The sequence below is a fragment of the Lissotriton vulgaris genome, chromosome 2_1 (genome assembly GCF_964263255.1).
Source record: "Lissotriton vulgaris chromosome 2_1, aLisVul1.2, whole genome shotgun sequence".
In the NCBI taxonomy this organism is placed as follows: domain Eukaryota; kingdom Metazoa; phylum Chordata; class Amphibia; order Caudata; family Salamandridae; genus Lissotriton; species Lissotriton vulgaris.
Genome location: NC_141687.1, coordinates 1,620,583,118 through 1,620,602,725, shown reverse-complemented (window position 1 = coordinate 1,620,602,725; position 19,608 = coordinate 1,620,583,118). Strand labels below are relative to the sequence as shown.

Below are 19,608 nucleotides of genomic sequence, written 5' to 3'. Positions count from 1 at the left end.
GAGGTTGCTCCTAAAAATGCATGCGATTCCACCTCCCAACTTGCCGGTCCTATCGAGCCTAATGATGTGGTATTGGGGGGGCTAGTATGTCCATTATAGGTGTAGAAGCTTCAGTTAGCCATGTTTCCGTCAGGATGGCTAGGTCGAGGTCCATTGCTATGATGAGATCCGCGATGTCGGAGGAGTGTCTCGGGCCGATCTACAGTTGAGTAGGATGCATTTGAGTCTGGGGGAAAGAGGGGTGATAGAAAAGTCCCCCTCTCTCCCTCTCTCTAGAACACTCTGAGATTATTGGGGACGGAACTTCTGTTGCTTAGAGTGGGGGGCCTAAGGGGATTTGTGAGGATTGTGGGAATGGGGAGGTGTGTAGCGGTTATGTGTTTTAAAGGGCCAGGGCCAAATGAGCGAAGGAGGGTGTGTAAGTCATGGTTCGAAAGGGAGTTGCGGGCGCGACGGGGGCAGTGGATGTGATTGCGAGCGGGGATAGAGGGCCAGCGCGGGGAGTATAGCTTCTTGAGAGTATGTGGGGCGGATGGGGGACTTGTTGGGTGAGGAGGTGGTGGTAGGTAGGGGTTGTCTGGTGTGTGTGTGGTAAGAAGCTCTTTGATGGTGTGGAGTTCTTCTTTGACTTGTAAGAGGGTGGATATAATCATGTCCAGAGGTGGGTTGGGGATGGTGTAGGGGGTGGGAGCCGTGGGCGAGTCGTCGATTAGGGAGCTGGAAAGGGGACTGGCTAGAGGGGGGATTGGGGGGGCTCTGCTGTAGTAGTGAGTGGGGCTTCATTCGATAGGTGAGAGAGATTGTGGGTGAGGGGTGAGGGAAGGGGGGAGGACGGAGGCATGGGTGGGGGTGCTGGTGGGGGGCGGCGCAGGTGCGTTAAGGGCTGGGGGGAGGCTGGTGACAGTGGGGGTGTGAGGCGGGTATTGGAGGCTGAGAATGGGGGCGGGGGAGCGCAGAGGAGAGGTTGAAGTAGGGGAGGTGGTGTTCTGCGAGTCTGGTTGGGAGAGTGGGGTAATGGGGAGTAAGCGTGGGAGGGGAGATAGGATGGGAGACGGACCTGCTGCGGGGCGGGGGAGATAGGTTCCGACCGGTGGAGGGGTGTGGGAGGTGAGGTGGGGGTAGGGAAGGAGGGGGTATGGAGGATGTATGAAGGGGGAAATCTCCACCATTGGGTGAGGGGAGTGGAGAGGAGAGGATATAACAGGTGGGTGACTGACTATAGCGCTGGGGACGTATGAGGATTGGTCTTCGCGCGTGGATGAGAGGTGTGGTGAGGTTACATCGGGTGTGTGACTGCCTACAACGTTAGGGGGATGGGAGAGGTGTGTGTCGTTCAGCTGTTGTGCTAGGTTAGGCAAGTTAGATTGGAGGTGGAAGTGGAGGGGGTAGTGTAGCATGAAAAGTTAGGAAAGGAGGTGCGCCGGTTGGAGATGTGTTCGAGGAAGGTGGGGGAACAGGTTGTCGAGCAGGTCCAGGTTCCTGTCAGTGGATTGGAATAGAATGGTACCGTTGTTGTATATGGTGATGGTGGCTCTAGCTGGGAAAACTTGGGATGGTATGATAGTGAGTGTTAGGCCATGAGCGGATTTTCTGGTGGTGGAGATAGTGAGAACGGAGAGGAGCGCTATCCTCCACTGTGCTCTACGTAAAGTGTAGAGAATGATATCGGTGCTCGTGGCACCATTGACCAGTGAAAAATAGGTGTTCACAAACGGGGTTTCAGGGTGGGCCTTCAGGAGCTTGTGTTTGAAGCGTTTGGCGTTTTTTTTTGGATGGCTCGGGTGGGTAGTTAATTTTGTATGTATGCTTGCCCTTGCGTTCCATATTAGAAGAGGAGTAGGTAGGTAGAAAGAACAAAAAAAAAAAAAAAACACAAAAAAAAAGGGGGGTATACGTAGTTGGTCTCAGGTGTGGGCAGTTGATGCAGATGACTAGACTAAGAAGGCCACCGCAGTGGGTGACTAGTCAAAGATGGCCGCCCGAGTAGCATATGCAGAAACAAGCGTCCTTTGTAGTAGTCCTTTGTCTGTTGATTTCTTTTAGAGAGTTTGGTTTCCCTTTCTACTCTAGGGCAGGTCAGGTTAGTCCATCATCTATGTTGGTTGGCCATCTCTAGTATATACATGACATGAAGTTTAAGCGTACATACAAATTCATAAATTCAAATGTCTATTAACACGGATGTTAAAGGTCTTAACTAAACAAAGTCTGGGACAACCTACCCAGGCCTTTTTTAAAGAATGACTAAACAGCTATGAATTCTGTAAAAGCCTTCCGATCTTGAATATTCGGCTCTGTCCTGAATTTGAGCATGCGATAGTCCAGTCTGGTGATCTCGGCAATCAATATGTTACCCACTGGAACTGTGCTGAGAGGTAGTAATGGAAGAAATCAGGTGCTCTCATACTTCCCAATGTTAGCAGCAGTTTCAGTTTATATAGTGATACTTCGCTTATCCCACGGCACCAGATCCAGCTCACTAAGAGGGAATCCAGGTAGTGGAACACAGCTGTTGGGGGCGAGGTTACCACAACCTGGATTTCCTCTCAGGACCATCCCTGGGAGGTTCACAATATAGTACAGGAGGTAGAGAGCATCACCATCGACAGTGGGATGCCCAAAATTGGGTGCACAAGCTAAAAGTGATCTCATAGCCCTCCCTAAAGGTCCCCGCAGGCACCTGCGGCTGGCCAATGCTAGAAAAACATCGTTCCAAGGCTTCCAACCCAGGAGGGCCTCCAATCCTGTCATACAGAATTGCATAGTAAGAGCAGAAAGCGTAATTGATTTTGCCTTGTGTACAAACCTTTAAGTAATTGCGGTCCCTAATCGTGTGTATAGGAATCCCCAGAGGGGCGAAGATGGATGAGCCAGAAGATGAGCCCCTTTGGATTATCAGCTTCCTCGTGGGTCTTAGTAGAGCAGAAAGACCAATCTAGGCATCCAATTAAAACAGAAAGACGTTCACATGCCTTTTTCAGGGCATCCCTGGGCGTTACTCTCCACCAAAGATCCCCTTTCAAGTTTAAGTGAAGATTTCAAGTCCCTGGACGACTTGTTGGACACAATCCTCGAATCATAACCTTAAAAAGGACTCCCACTCTGCCAGAGGGGAGGATGCTGCTGTAACATTCTTGGTAAAGTACCTAACAATGAAGTGCAATAGAATAGCCCTGAAGGGAGGGTCCTTTAATTGCTTAAGGCGCTATGTTGGGATCGGGGTGAGCACTCTGCGCCAATTGATTCAAAACTCTAAGGAATTTTGATCCGAGACGTTTTACCCCAATAAGTTACCACTGAACACTAAGGAGGAGAAATAACACCAATTCGTCTAATCATACATGAAGAGGAGAGTATTCCTTGTGAAGTGGGTATTTAAGTCTTGGTGCATCTGAAAAATACATGGGGTGAATCCATGAGTGCAGGCCCTTGGCCCTGCGGACCAACGGAGCGCTCAATAGTGTTGGCTCTATCAAGGGAAACAAAGGACGCAGTTAGAATTCCCCCTACTATCTATTGAAAGTTACCCACCCAGCTAACCTTGAAAAGGGAGAAGTCAAGAAAGTGAGGCAGTCCACAGACAACTGGGGCAGCCTCTCACAAACACAAACTGACTACTCTGGTCCACCAGTGTCTTGTACACAAACAGGGTGCCTGGCAGATCCAGACGGCATTACCTCTAGCATAGGATGAGAAAGTGGTAGTAATTAACTGGCCTCGCCATGTGTGCCCAAGTTGGTCTCCCTCCAGGACATCAAGCTTTGTCACAAGGTGATACACTATATGAGCACTCACCCTCTTCAAATACGCAAGCTTTCTCTGGAGTTTCGTAGGATACTCAGTTCCTCTAATATTCCAAGTAATAAGAGTGTGTGTGCCCTGTGCCCTCTGGCCTAGAAAAAAAGGGATCCACAAAAGGTCAGTGTGGAATCATCTGCTGAGTTGACCCGGCTTCCACATGCCTTGGGAATTTGTGTAAGTAGTGGCGTGGTGAGGTAAGTAGTCAGCGAAAGGGGCTGAACTAAATACTATGCTGGGCAGAGACCGTAGGGCCCTTTTACCACTAAAAACAAGGAGACTTAATGCCCACCAGTGTGGGAGGAAGGGTGTCCTTTGAGCGATCATGGAGCTCCTCGGGATAGCTACAGAGCTCAAAGGGAGAAAGGCCCACTTTACCACCTGGTGTTATTTGCATTGGGAGGGACGTTTGGGGGGTAAAGATCCAGCACTTCAAGGTTTGAAGTGTGAGTGTGCTGCCTTTAGGAGTATTTCACAAAGGGTAATTATCACGTTATCTGGAGCCCTGGGAGGTTAGATCTAGGGGCGTAAATAATGAAGGCATGACAGGGCCAGCAGAGTAAAACAGAGCCTGAAGGTTGAGCAGAATATTCACTATCATGGGTATTCGGGGTCCCCCATTAATAGAAGCACTTTAAGACAACAGCGCATCACAATAACTAAGCACACGCAGGTCTCTCCGGAGCAATTCATTTGGCTCAGAACCAAAGAAACTAGCTCCAGTGTCAGCACTTAATGGAATTTTTTTGGGGGGGGAGGGGGGCTCCCCAACACAGCATGCTGATTTAAGGGCAGTTCTGTGGCGCTCCATAACTGGTCTCAATCTTAAAGCATATACAGTACACTGCTGTCCTACCCCTAGGCGCCGCAGACAAGAGTCTGGTTCATGAAAAGCCAGAGTGGATGGTCACTTGTCGGGGAGCCTTCAGCCCTGTGTGTGTTACTGTATGCCCAAGCTTCAACAGCATCCTCGAAGAAAATAGTTGGAGTGTCCGCCACCACTCACAAACCGGTCCAAAAGAGCAGAGTCCAATCGCTCGCAGCACCCTCTTGACGCTCAGGAAAGAGGCATTCAGTCTTTGGACTGTGAAAGAGTAGTCCGATAACTTTAGCACTTGGGAGGAATCAAAAGATTAGGTACCTTCGCGCTGGCACCCTGCAGAATAATTATAAAAGTTACGGTTTCGGAAATGTAGGTGCTTAGCAAACAGGAGACACCAGAGGGGTAGTGGTGGTGGTAGGTAGGTAGGTGGTGGTGGTATGGGGCACCATGTGCACCCTCGCCACACAGCGAGCAGCAGTCGGGCAAGGCCCTGCAACTCCACCTCATTGGCCTACACTATACTGCCGCGGATCTTCACGGAGGTCTCCCAGTTCCAGGGCCAAAGTGTATTTTCAGTTCCAGGTTCGAGTGTTAATAACTTTTAGTAGGAGGTATAGTTTATTCGTAGACTCACCTCAGAAGAGCTCAATTGCAGGGAAGAGGGGACAGAAATCCCCATTGACCCCTCTAATGTGGAGCCTCAATGGGATCTCTTCTATGCTGGATCGCAGCACTTGCCATCCGATGCTTCCCAATGGCAGCTGGGTAGGGTAAATGCGCAGCCAGGGAAAGTGCTGTGCGCAACCTCCCCCCAAACATTTGTGGCCCCTGAGTGGCAGGGTAGCCGATGTGTTCGTGCTAACTAGGCACAGTGCACTCCTCAGCTGGAGCTATGCCAGAGGAGCAGGATTGGCACTAGCAACCCGTAGTCTGACTGATATATGGTTCTTTGGCGACCCCCACCACCCCTCAATCTGGTTTACACGGTTTATGCTATAACCTACAGATTTCCTTATTTCAGTTGCATACTTGTTCATTGTAGTATTTAATCACATACCTAGCACATCTGTTTTGATTTAAGATTCATCTTTATCTGTACATTTATATGGAACTTGTGATTAATATTGGGGAAATATGAATAGAATATTTAATATAAAGAAAGGTTTTACACCTAGAAGCCTGGTCCTGCGTAATCATTGATCTGAATTTCCATGGTTGGCCAGCCTTTAGACTAATAGTGGCATGCGCTCGTCCAGCTGCTCCTTTTAATCCACCCACAGGTGCCTGCTAACAGATATCACTTATCAAGGATCTCACATAGCTTTTCACTCAGGGTGCAGGAATAAGTAACCTCTGATGTCAAAGTATCCTTTGGTTTTCAGACATTTGAGGATGAATGCACATCCATGGCTCCTGTTCTTTATCTTCTGAGCTTCTATGGATTCTCCCTGAAATTAGTCTTAATAGAGCTGAACTGTATTATATCTTAAACTATGACATTTTTAACTAACATTTTTTGTAACAATGTATAATGTAAATGAATTGTTTTTTTAACTGCGGTACTTTTATGAATTTTATGAAATTCGAATAAAGGTCTTTTGAACTATGGATTCTCTTCAAAGTCGCCCACTACTGCTCATTCATAAGTTCAATATGACTGCTGCATTACATTTTGTATACAAGAGAATACATCTCCGAGTTATGGTCTGAAAAGGTCTCCAGCAGAAATAACTCTGTCCTGAAGTAGCTCTCGCTCTCACCATCTCATTCCCTTCTCATCTTTTGTTGGCTATCCTTTATTAAATCAAATAGTTTGATTTCATAGGCTTGCAGTCAAGAAACAGGTTTAATTATTTAAGATGAAGTGAAGCGTGTTGGTGAAACAGTATACGCACATGCTGCAGAAATCAGCAAGTGATCTTGGGTCAGTTCGGCCTCTTATTCTTCAGGCATCGATGAGCAGGGCTTGTACATCATGGTCAGAAAGTATAACAGAAGGCAGTGTACTATTCTGGCGGTTGTTTGTTCAAAAATATATCAAAGACGACTGAAATCTGCATTGTTCTTAGCTGCAGCAAAATATTGACTACTTCAATGCAATGTGGGTTGTGTGTAGGTTACAAGGCAGATGCTGGTCTCATGAGCAAGTGGAGGATAGCCAAGTGCCCTGGGCACGCAGTGAAGAGTGTCCTGCGCATCTAGTTTAGGGGCTCTAGGCTGCCCGAGGGGCTTGGGGTGTCCAGGACAAGCTGGGATATCCATGTTATGCAGGGGCAGTTGGAGGGCTAGAGGAGTTTATGCAATTGTATCCAGACTTGCTGAGAGCGATATAGTGGGGTGGGATATAGACTTTGTGAATTGAACTATGTATGCTCTGATGGGTATACACACACATGGATGAGTGCCCTTTAGATTGAGTGATCTGAATACACAGGTAGCCGTACATTGGGCTATGAATGCTTAGGATTGTGGAGGGCTCCAGAAGTATTGTTTGGTGAGCAATACTTGCAAGGTGTGTGGGTTTCAGGGCACATGCGTAAAATTGTGAGTAGGTTCCGATAAAGGTGATAAGGAGTTTAGCATAACTTTTACTTCATTCCATGCATTTAATATCTGCATTTGCCTACTTTTAAGTGAGATATTATTGCTTGCACATTATCTATATTACATTTGAATGTTGTTCATTTGACAACTAGGAAAGCCTTTGTTAGAGCATGATGCATGAATAAAACCCAATGCCTTATTCTGAAATCAGTCTTCTGGTGTGTCCTTTTATATAAGTGAGATCCCTTTCCTGGTGGTAGTTTTATTGCTTCACCGTGTTTCTGCCTCTGTGTGGGAGGGCGGTATTTTCTATCATTTGGGAGGGCGAAGCAAGACAGAAGACCAACTTATGACTGAAAGGTTTCTTCCTTGGCATACAGACATGTATGCAAATGTAGTGCTTCGGTATGGTGAAGAGATAATGTGGACTGTGGGTGAGCAACTTTCAGCCATTGACTTGCATTTATTTTTCAGAGATTGGATAGCCTTTCCATCAAGGCTACATTTTGAGGGTGTCACATTTGATTATGGTGATGGGGCATCACCAGATGCAACGTGACCTCTACCTTGCAAGTGAAACCCAGTGTTCTTTGATGCATTTACTTTGCTGAGATTTTAACAGAGTATTTACAGATTTATGTCTGTTTTGCAGCCTAATCCAGTCATAAAATATCATAGTTCTATTTCAAATCATCTAACCCAACACAGAATAAATACAATATTCTTCCAATCTACCATACTTGCCAAAGCTACCTACGGTACTTGACCTACCATACAAATCTACTGATCATACTGAAACTACCCATCATACATACCCACCTTATCTACCGGCCATAAATACCACACCTCCCTAACATAACTACAATACCTTATCTAGAAAACCAAACACTTTCCATCACAGCTAAGTTACAATACATATTAAAATTTCTACAGCAAAGACTGTGTGCGACTTAAGGAGCTTCTAGTAACGACCTAGTGTAATAGAGGGTTGCATCAGGAAGTGCATGATGCGCAGCTTTTGAAGGAATGCAAATGTGAATTCAATTGCATTAAAGAAAAAGTAAACGTAAAATAAGGACTGGACAGTTTGCTTTGCAAATGCTTGCTTTTTAATAACTTAAGTAAAATGTATTACCTGAAATATCTTTCTTCTTCTGCAGCTTGTTTTTTGCCAAAAGCACCACCAGCCTCTCGAATGGCTCCACCACCACCTCCTCCCTTACCAGCACCTTTGCCAAGCTCTCCCAACTGAAAAGAATAAAAACACATGCACTGTAATATCTTGCAAAACGGTTATCGTATGTGCTTCAATTTAATGTTTTCAGAGGACTGCCAAGCCAGTTCAGAACAGAAATCCCACTTTAATGAAAAACACAAAATTTAAATCTGCTAATTGAACTTCAGACTGAACCATCTAAAGAGACGCAAGCCCCACCACATAATCTTGGGTAGGTTAGTTTTCACTAAGCAATTAAAGCTTGGTACTTTCGTCAGTGGATTGGCTGTATGAATGTGGGTCTGTGGCCACTGTTGACAAGGTTATGGGGATATGGAGACTACTTCTTTTCTGCCAGAGACTCTGGGGTCAAATTATGCATGCGGGCTCCCCCGCTTTATTGGAAGTCAAAGACACCCACAATTATATATTTTAACACCTTCAGCGCGGCGCAGATTCCCTGCGCTGAACGTTCTAATGAGCCAACGGGCTCATGACTGAATGGTTCCGTCATGAGCACAGGCCAACCGACGCTCATGACGGAACCGTTCCGTCAATAGCATCGAAGGGGTTAAATTACTTTAAACACCAAAAGATGTAATACTATTATGCTAAAAAGGAGCAGAACATTAGCAGAGGCTAGTATTAGAAACGTAAACTGACAGTAGTACCTAACAATTTATGAGCCAACAGTCCGCGTTGGATTTTCTGCCACTCTGCAAGAAACGTTACCCACAAATCCCCGAATACTGCTCCTTACTTTAGAAAGAGGAGAGTGCACCCTTTGAGTCTATGCTAAGTTCATGGCATAGCAATCCGGTTGACAGGTATGGTGTACCGTGGATTCGAAAGGTCCTCTCTTAGAAACATGAAAATTGTAAGGCCCCATTCTGGATAACAGGCCCGAGTCATGTAATATTTGACAGAGGTAATTTAAACAAGCATTTGCAATGCAATAGGTCTCGCATTTGTTAAAGTTGGAGCTGTTGGTGTTGAAAATTACAATGTTTTTTACTTTTGCTTTTTTATTTGCAACGGACTGATTTGCCGCTGGTGATGGAAAGGCACAGGGAGATGCAACTCTACATCTGCAACTAAAATATAAAGCATAGCGAATACTTATTGCATTGTCTCATTTCTGATTGCTTTCTGAATAATGTAAGAGTTTTGACTGAATACATTAATTAGGCTGAGCAGGCATCCTGGAGCCTTCAACCCACAACGTTATCTCCTACGCCCTGTGATTGGATGACTTCTGGTGAGATCTCTTCATGATACGATGCTTAGGAAGATGCAGCCATGAATCATGAGAAGAAGTGGCAGAACATTCAGAGAGGGGGCAACAATGCCAGTCCTTTAGAAGTCAGAATCTGTATTTTATTAACACTCGGAATGTTACTAATGAAAAAAAATGAAGCTTTTTAGCTACATAATTATACTTAGGAGCATGACATAAAATGAACGCATCTGGAAACTCACATGTGAGATAGGCTGGCTATTTTGAAGTATGTTTTCTTTTTCCTGCTACTCATGCTATGTGTGGACAAGGACTGCTTTGTAAAAGGAAAAGCACCCGGAGTCATAGGGGTCACAGAGCTATTTTCCCTGGGGAGCAGGGCTGGGTAGATCTGTAAAGAAGGCAGGGGCCACAGAGGCCTCCTCTTTCATTTCTTAAATATGCCTTAATGGAACTGCAGCCTTCACGCCAACTTGCTAGGAAAAACAGACACTGCCAGACCCAAGAGGCGGGAAGTTAACCCCTTCGACGCTGATGACGAGCTGGGCTCGTCATCGCGTAACCTCCTCGCACGCTGACGAGCCCAGCTCGTCACGCAAAGTGCGTTTTTAAAAAACCCAGCGTGCGAGCGGAATTCCGCTAGCGCGCATGCGGTTAAAGAAGATTAAGCCGATCTTTCATTCTTATTTTTTACAGCAGAGATAGATTTGTTTTCAGCTCTGCAAAGTTGGAGAATAATTTCCAAAAGATACTCTGTGTATTCCCTTCTCTTTCGTGTTTTTTTTTAATCTTTATCTTATTTCTTGCATGGCACAATTGATAGACGTTATTATGCACGTACAGCCGCGCAGGCTGCAAAAGTGAAAGTGCTTGTAAAACGTTGGTCAGCTCAGCTGCTCCAAGGCTCTGTAAGTGAAAATCGGCAGTAATGAACAGAGCTGGCGACTTAGAGCATGGGCTCAACATCGTGCTCATGTGAAGCACTCCAATACATGTGGGTGGAGTTCCGCTATATAATAACTGCAACAAAAACCAGAACACCACCTCTGCATGAAACATGCTCCTGCATTTGGTCCCAACAAAAACAGGATCCCAGGGTCCTGGTAATGGATTGCTTAGTGCTAGAGGCAACGAATTGTGGAATGCTATTACGTCATAAATTAAGTCACTTCCTTCTCTGGAAGCATTTAGGACACATTATAAAAAAAAATTTTAAAAAGTCAGAAGCATTTTTGTAACCTTAGATATGACCAAAAAAGCATTATGTACAACTGAACTGGCGGCCCAGTAGAGGGTAGGTGCCCTTGTAAGTATTGCACTTTTGCTGAGAAATGCAAACCCTTTTTCACTAATAGTGTAACAGGCCTCGTGATAAGTGATGATGCCATAAGCTGCTTTGCCCAGAGTGCTGGTGAAAAGTGTTAATGCTCAGACCCAGACAGTATCGACCCCTGTAAAGCACAGGATGCGCCAGACACCTCATCCACTTACTATGTTGGTGCTTCACGCGGCCTTATATATCACCTCGTGGTGAACATGTCTCCATCATTCCAATGAGCCTAGTCAGTAACAGGCTTCCATCTTTGCCTGCCCTACCACAGTATTGCAGCGCCGTAAACATCCGGTGTCAGTTATGTCCTGCTCAATGGTAATCACGTTATCGACCACAGAAGGTAGAAGGGCGGATTCGCCGCTCCTGGAAACTTCTCAGCAGCGGGCACTCAACCCGCCGACTTATCTGGCGGTAGCAGAGGCCAGGTGCAGGCTCTCGCTGACATTAAACTCCACTGCTGAGCTGCGGAGCCCGCGAGTTCAGTGTGAAGGTATAGGGGTTCCACTGAGAAGTGCCGGTACTATCCCATTGAAAGGTGAAGCACTCTTGCCGTGAAATCTCTCTCCTACCAACTGCAGATATAGCAGCCTGCATAACAAGCGGGTAAGAAGCTTTGTTAAGCATCCTGCACAGCATAGGGACATCTGCACCTGTAATGTCAAAGCCACTCTTGCCCTCCCCCACAAAATGTGACGCGTCTCAGAGCTTGATAAACAGCCAGACTAAAAATACATAATTTCAAGAGTGCCTACACTTCTAAGGGGAGGCGGGAAGGAATAAATCTAAGCGGCACACCATCATGGCTTTGTGCCACTCTTTTGCCATGTAAATGGTTCCAGTCTCGAGGACAATGCAGCGTGTGCCTCTGAGGAACAATATATAGACGTAGTGTGGCTGTATGCGCCCCAGGGAGGCATTAAGGGCGATCAGTGTAGCTGGACGCTTTCAATCAAAGTTCCAATGAAGAAAGGAAACAGAAAAATGAGATACATGTAGCGAGGCAAAGGTATACAGCTAAAAAGATTCCTACAAAGTTTACAGAAAAAGGCAATTTGGGTCTCATTTCAAAGCTAAGCCGGCCAGGTCCATTGAGAAAAAAAAAGCCAGAGAGTGGTGCGCACGCGCCACTGCCAGGTATATGTTTTCAATTATCGCGCCGTGTGGGCACGATAATTGAAAACCTATGGGCTTTGGTGCGCTTAACAGACACCAATAGGCCATAGGCGGAGCTACGCGACCGCCTATGGCGTGTTCTGTTAAAACACAGCACGCACTCAAAGCCCAATCAAAATGGACATAGGAAATGAACATGCACAAGCATGTGGAATTTCTAGGTCCATTTTGAAAACCTACAAAACGGCTCGCGGCTCTGCAGGCACTGCTACACAGTGAGTCACGAGGGCTCGCCCTAAAAAGGTTGAAGGGCTGTTCTGTGACAAGCACAATACTAGCTTTAACATAATTCTGATGAATATGATCAAAGGTAAACCTAGTTGACAACAATTTATATTCATATATTGTGTATTCAAGCTGGAGAGAAAAAAAATGAATCACATTAAACCAATAAAATGTTTAACGGTATGAATTAATCAAAAAACATTCTTGGTTCTCCTACCCAAGTAGGGAGTTCAAAGGTCATAAATAACATTTCATACCACATTGAGAAACATATCCATAGCAGAAGAACAGCATCTCAGTTTTCTTCATTCCCATTTCAACATGAAATTGCAAGGGAATATGCACTTATAATAATTATTACACTTCAAGTGCCTCCATTCACAAATAACAAATTCCCATAGATGGTACCAAGTGGGGAGAAGGTAAAGAAACAAAACAATAAATTGTTGGGGGTTCACCTCTAAGATGATATCAATAATGGTGCGGTTAAGATTGATCCCTCTAGTCCCTGCACCAACTTTATTTCCATATCAATGGATTGGAAAGGGACCAGTGAGAGAACACCCAAAACAGAGGTGTACCAGCCTTCACAGATTATCAGTTCAACCTTCGCTGAAGTCTGGTGATCCTTCCAATCACACCAGTTTAATCAAGGTTTCAATCTCACATTTCCAGCGCCCGAATATTTGCGATGTGTGCACGCAGCTGTCTTTCTGTATTTTCAATACTCTGCCTGACAAACTGTTTAGTTCTGTTTAATAGTTTTAACTACTCCCACAAAACTTTCTGGGTTACCTGCCAAGACCATGTGTGGGGACGCTCAAATAAAGGGAGGATACCCACACAACAGACGCCTTATTGCTCCCTCTATTGAAACTATGTCTAACACCACTAGATGTGGCATACCACCAACTTTCTAGTCTTAACCCGAACGGTAAGGTACTTGCCAAAATCCTAATAATTTGGATAATGGCCATGATCAGTGAATTGGTGGATTGAGACCAATACAGCCTATACCGAAATTTCCCAGTGAAAGAATTGGCTTGGTAGTTTGGTTTGCCCTGTTCCCAAGATGCACTGGGCCAGGGACAGACTAATTTGCATATAGCCAGGTTCTGAGCTGGGATGGTGCAGTGAGCTAAAAAACGGTGTTGGATTAAGCCCTGATCTCTTGACTGGGTGAGAGTATTCTGCTTAATTCAGAAACTCTGTCCATCACCACCCCCTGTTTAATTATACCGAAACAGCACAAACGTTTGGAAGGTTTTTTTAAATGTGATGCAAGGCTGCCTCACGAAATAGGGAATACGAGATTTAGCAACAATCTACACGAAGAAGTCTTGATACCTTGGATTAGGGTCATTTATTGGACATTCTGACAAAAAAATCAAAAGTAAAAACACAATTGCGACAGTTATTTGTATTCTTTTTTAACGCACTGAAAATCACTGCACAGACCTATGTTTGTCAACGCGTATCACAAATTGTGGATAATACCACATACATTAGGGGACACGGTTTCAGGATTTGAATACCAATATAATAGAAGCCCAAAGGACCTACTGCTGCCAAAAATCTAAACATAACACCTAATGGTAGATTATAGAATGATTTACCTTATGTGTTTTCCTGAAGTGTACCATGCATCAGTTAAGTATGTTAACAAAAGGCAGGATTGACAATTCCCAGTGCTGAAAGAGTTTGGTGGAGTATCACATGCAGGAACATTGAGATAATTACTTCTCTGGGACATGTCCTCAGAACAGCACCAGCATAAGACCGGACTTTGAAAGATTAGTAATCTCCTTTGTTGGACTGGTACAACTATGCAAACTGCTGTCAAAACCATGACATCTGGTGAAATGAAAGTGAATGAAATAGTGGGAGGACACTCTAGGTTAGGGTTATGTCTGAAAGACAATAGGAAACTGTGAAGGGACATCTCAACCAACAAAACCTGTAAACACCGAGTTAATCACCACAGTGCTAACAATTTACCCTAATGCTACCAACCATAGTTGGAAGGGTTCGTAAGAGAACGCACACCTTTTGATGCCTAGTAGGGATGCCTTAAAGGTCCCTTATTTTGGAAGGAAGCACCGGCTTAAATTAAAGACATAGCATGTTATACCATGCCAAATTACCCAAGGCTTGCAATGCTAGTTGGAAAAATATACATGAATGGAAGCTTTTCCACTACTGTTTAAAATCAGTAGTTATTATAGCAAGGAACTGGGGGTGAGAGGCGGTGTGCTTTATGTGGGTAGCAAGCACTAAAATCCGCAATGCCCACTGTAATAGAGCCGATTCAGAAAAGGGGGTGGTGATGAACAGAGTGTCTGAATTAAGCAGACCACTCTTACCCAGTCCAAAGATCAGGGCTTGATCCATCACCGTTTTTAAGCTCACTGCACCACCCCAGCTCAGAACCTGGCTACCAGTGCATGATGGGAACAGGGCAAACCAAACTACCAAGCCAATTCTTATACTGGGAAGGAAACAAGCTTCCGGGGACCGGTTTCTGGCATTTCAGCCGTCGTCGGCCCGGCTTGCTTGAATCCTGATGGTGCAATGAGCGAGGGACTCACATCTGAGTATACCCTTCCACGCTTATGGTGGACAAAAGGATTCAGAAAAGGGGGTGGTGATGAACAGAGTGTCTGAATTAAGCAGACCACTCTTACCCAGTCCAAAGATCAGGGCTTGATCCATCCACCACTGTAATAGAGCTATCATAAGATAAAGGATACAATGGTTATAGAACGGTAGTCAAACTACCTTATTAAAAATTCATAATGGCATGGCAACCAGTTCCCCACCAAGTCTCCACCCCACGGTACAAGTCCAACCCACCCACCTTTCGTTTGAACACTGTTTCATAGACAAACCAAATTAGGACCCCTATGATTTTCTGTTGAGATAATGACGATTGGCCTGTGTTGCCCTTTTTATGTTCCATCGTTAGTTTCCATTTTGGAAAACGCAGTAGAAATTGTTTATTCATGGCTACCAGTTATCAGGGGCGGATTGGCAATGCGGGCATTGGCCGAAGCGCCGGTATCTCCGTGCCCTCTGTGGGCCGTTTTTTTTCTCCCCTTTCCCAGCCGCACAGTGAAGCTGCATTAATTTCTCTGATCTCTGTGGACTAGGAAAGGGGAGAAAAAAAGACGGCCCACAGAGACAGAAATGAATGCAGCTTCACTGTGCAGTGAGTTTCCGCTGTGGCCTCTCCTTCACCCCATGCACTGCAAAGCAATCACACTGAGGGTGGCTGGGGAGGGGTGATTGTTTGCAAAAATCGGCCTCCCTGGGGGCCAGGTGTTGCTCAGGCCATTGAGTCATTTTCACCTCGGCCCACGCAGCACATAAACAGTGTTATGTTTTTTTTGTTTTTTATTTAGTGCGATTTTATATAACGCAAACTTTACCAGAAGGTGTCAGAGCGCTTTACATAATAATCAGTTGCGAAACATAAGGATTTAGGATTACATGCGTTACATAAAAGATACAGGCAGAAAAAATTGCAAATGTACAAGATGTAAAGTCACACAAGGAAGAGAAACAAATGGATATATATATATACATACACACACACACCAGGGGAGATGCAGTCACAGCACCAAGGGAGGGTGGGAGAGATACAAGGGTATGGAGAAAAGGCAAAACAGAAAAGGGAAGAAACATTTGAGGATCGTCAAGGGGGAAACGAGGGAGAAGGGTACAAGACTAGGGAATGGACAAGATGGAGAGTCGGGGTCCGGAGAAAAACGGCCGAGGGCATAGTGGGCGAGGAAGAATGGGTCTCGGTGTGGGGGCCAGGTGATCTTTGCAACTTGCACCATCTTCACCTCAGACTCCCCCTGGCTACCATGGATGACCCAGCAGCTGCGTTTTGTGCTCCCCTGCCAGGACATTGCCCTGAGGCTTGGAGGACTGGGGAGGGCTGATTAATTTACTAATTGCAGGGGCCTTACTGCTATTCATGTGCTCCCGAGCTGAATGTCTGGGGAGGGCTGAGTAGGTTAGTAATAGCAGGGGCGTCGCTGCTTATTAGGTGCTCCTTCCCTGGAGGGCTCGAATAATTTTGTGACAAAGGGGCCTTGCTGTTTTTTTAGTTGCTCAGCATGGCACCATTGTCACCTTTGCCCTGTGTCCTGTGCAAGAACAGTAGCCTCTCACTTTAATTCATTGCTGTGCCAAACATCTTAAGGATTTTGGGGGCCCTGGGCCAAACATTTTTGGGCCCCTGTTCGGAACAGATTTGAATTTATAATCCAATTTCTGATCTTTGATGCCCTCTTTCAGCTGGTCACTGGACAGTGCACTACCATACTTGTCCAAATTCCTAATGTATTTACATCTAATATTCAAGGACATTGACGTGTGTAACCAAATGGTGTTTCATGAAAGGGCACGCCCCTTGGATGTGGGCCACGCCCCTTAATTGTGGGCCACTTTTTTTGTCAGTGCCCGGGCCAAATTGTGATCCCAATCCGACCCTGCCATTTATAAGTTACATAGGAAAATACTGCAGTGGTGATGTCCACCCTGGCTGAGGGCAATACCTGGTCATACTAATCACAAAATGTATGTTAAAATACTCAAGTGAATATTTTGAAACTTTATCCCAAATAGCTGGTTGGCAGAGGGGACTAAAAGGTTGAATGGGCGAGTGGAGCAATCACTAATGCCACTGGGTATTATCAGTAGGCAAAGAGTTAAAATTCCACTCAATATGACGCTTCCTTTCATCCTTTATAAAAAGGAAATGCAACTCCTGAACACGTTCATCTGATTAAAAAAGAAGGTGTTACGCCATCCCCCGAGGAGCACTGCTGTGGGATCAGATGCAGCACGCACAAATAGTTATACAGCAAGAAGCACCTTCAGGGTTTCGCATGGGGAGGAAATGTGTACACACACCTTTTGCTCGGTTATCTTGTTGATGCTTTACTAGTAGAAATGTCCAAGGCGACGCTGCAGTCAGAAAAAGCCATTTTGGCAGGCAAGTACATAAAAAATACTTTCAATGCTCCACTTACAACATTCAAGTCTCATGGAAATATAACCATCTTGACTCGAGCCGTAGACCATCTCAAACAGTTCGAACAAATGATTCTGTGTATGTACATTACACATATGTTTAGACTGCAAGATTGATCTTCAAATGGAGGGGTTTTCTCCAGTACGTGCATTCAGACATCATGCTATTCTGCCATTTAATCACATTTATGGCAACAATTCCCAATTTCTGCTCTCACATGTTGACGTGTGCGCTTTCAGCAGTTCCGATTCGCCCTCTTATATACAGCTCAACAACTGCAAAATGCATATTATATATAGCGCTTCCTACCACTCACAGCCGTCAAAACGCTTTACACTGAGCATCACGCTACTCTAGAACCCAAGGTTAGTGCTTAATCCGGAGGCAATTGTAAATATTCTAATTCGTTTTGTACTCTTACAAATAATCACATTATAATATTGACCCTTTGCCCTCGCATGCCTCCTCTCGCACCTACACCCATGCCGTGCTACGGAACTGACACCCTCCTGGGTCCCCTTCCCTGAGCTCCGCTGGTGCCCTAAAGATCCTACCTGGTCTGAGTAGGCCCGGCTCTGCGAGGCCATGACTGTGCGCAACGCTGTCCTCGTCAGCCTCCCTGCGACCGCCATGCTGTTGACGCTGCTCCGGTGAATGTCGATGACCTTCAGCGAGGGGGCGGGTTTCCGGGAAACAGTTGGACTCCTGGAAGTGAAACAAGAGGCGGAACCGGGCTACTGAAGGCGGGCGCTGCACGGGTTTATAGGGAGTGATTTCGTTTATGGGAGTGGCTAAAAGGGTGCGGAGGGAATGGGGTTGGGCTATTTGAGCTGAGGCCAGTTAAGGAGAAGGTGGGAACAGGTGTTGCGTAATATCTGGTATCCCCTTGGGACCGTATCTATCCCCTGGCCTTCGGCTGTCTATGGGGAATACGCTCAGCACGGGCTTTATCAGACAGAAGCAGTCGATCTCTGCTCGGACTGAGCGCGGGGCTACACGATTTCACGGAATACCAATCCGAGTCAGGCTACAAATTACCTGACGTTTCTTTGATTAAATCCACTGCTGCACAAGAAGTGTTCCTGCACTTTTATTTTTCCATTTCAACCACTGGTCGGAGTGAAAGGATACATTTTGGAGGAGAACTGCGACGCTGTATGGGTGCGCAGTTAATTCTATGTCAGGACAGGAGGCTCCGATTATGCTTTCTCATTTCTTTAATGAAATGCTCAGCAGCCAATCAAAAAACAAAACTACAAATCCCATGAACACTTGGGAATGACCCTAGAGGAAACACTATATAAGGTCCAAACACTAGTCCTTCTTCCTCTTTCTTTGCTAATCCGCAGCCAGTTAAGTCTCTTTACCTTTCATGCATTGCTTTACTTGTTATTGCTCTGCTTTGGCTGTGTACACTTGCCTTATATTCCGCTGCTTGTAATTTTGTGCGCGGCGCTTGTGTACTCTTGCTCGGCTTCGGTGCCGGTATTTGTGCGTCCGATAGCGGCGTGTCTTCCTGGGAGCGTGTGTTCACCTCCCTGCGCCTGGCCGCTTTTGTGCCCGGTTGCTTTGGTGGAGTGGGAGCAGGGGTCGTCGGCTTCTTGGGAGAGCGCGAGCGCTCTCGAGCCGGTGTTTCAGCGGCAGCAACGTCGCGCATGCGCGTTGCTTTGTTTCCGGTTTCAGGTTGTTCGCCTCACGCCGGTTGAGTGAAAGAACGCTTCTCACCAGCGCTCACGCCCACAGCCCTGAACTTTCGACCCCGTCTACGCCGGAGCACAGGAAAGTGTTTTGGTTGACTATTGTTGTGCATAGGCTCTGCCTAGAGTGGTTTTTGTTGGCAGGCTTATCTCCCTCCACGTTTTAATTTCATTTTGCCTTGAGTTTGGTATCTCCAACCTCTATTTAGCCTGCTTTGGGGTTATCACTCCCCCTTATTTGTATCTCTGATACTCAACATTTTTCAGTCATCTAGTGGGCATTGAATTTTGTACTTGGTACAATGGCTGATTATTACGACGCAGATGATGACTGCTATTACGATGAAGAGGAGGATGACTCTCTGGAGTACAACCTGGTTGAAGAACTGGACAAAGGAGTACAACTCTCAGTGAACAAGGCACTGGTTAGGGCTATTAACCCCCTCAAACGTCATTTGAATGAGTATGCTGTTCAGCAGGGCTGGTTACCTCCTTCCCAAAAGGCCGCTAAATCGCCT

General features: G+C 45.8%; 1 protein-coding gene across 1 annotated transcript in view; it reads right to left on the bottom strand.

Annotated features, from left to right (window-relative positions):
• Positions 1-18,581, bottom strand: part of ATP5IF1 (ATP synthase inhibitory factor subunit 1) — a 28,342-nt gene extending 9,761 nt beyond the window's left edge. Inside the window, exons 1-2 of the mRNA XM_086957508.1 lie at positions 17,948-18,581; positions 8,301-8,413 (exon numbers count right to left, since the gene is read on the bottom strand). Coding sequence (XP_086813634.1) covers positions 8,301-8,413; positions 17,948-18,025 — 191 coding nt within the window. The 5' untranslated portion in view covers positions 18,026-18,581. The remainder of the gene's footprint in view (positions 1-8,300; positions 8,414-17,947) is intronic.
• Between the last annotated feature and the right edge of the window lie 1,027 nt (positions 18,582-19,608).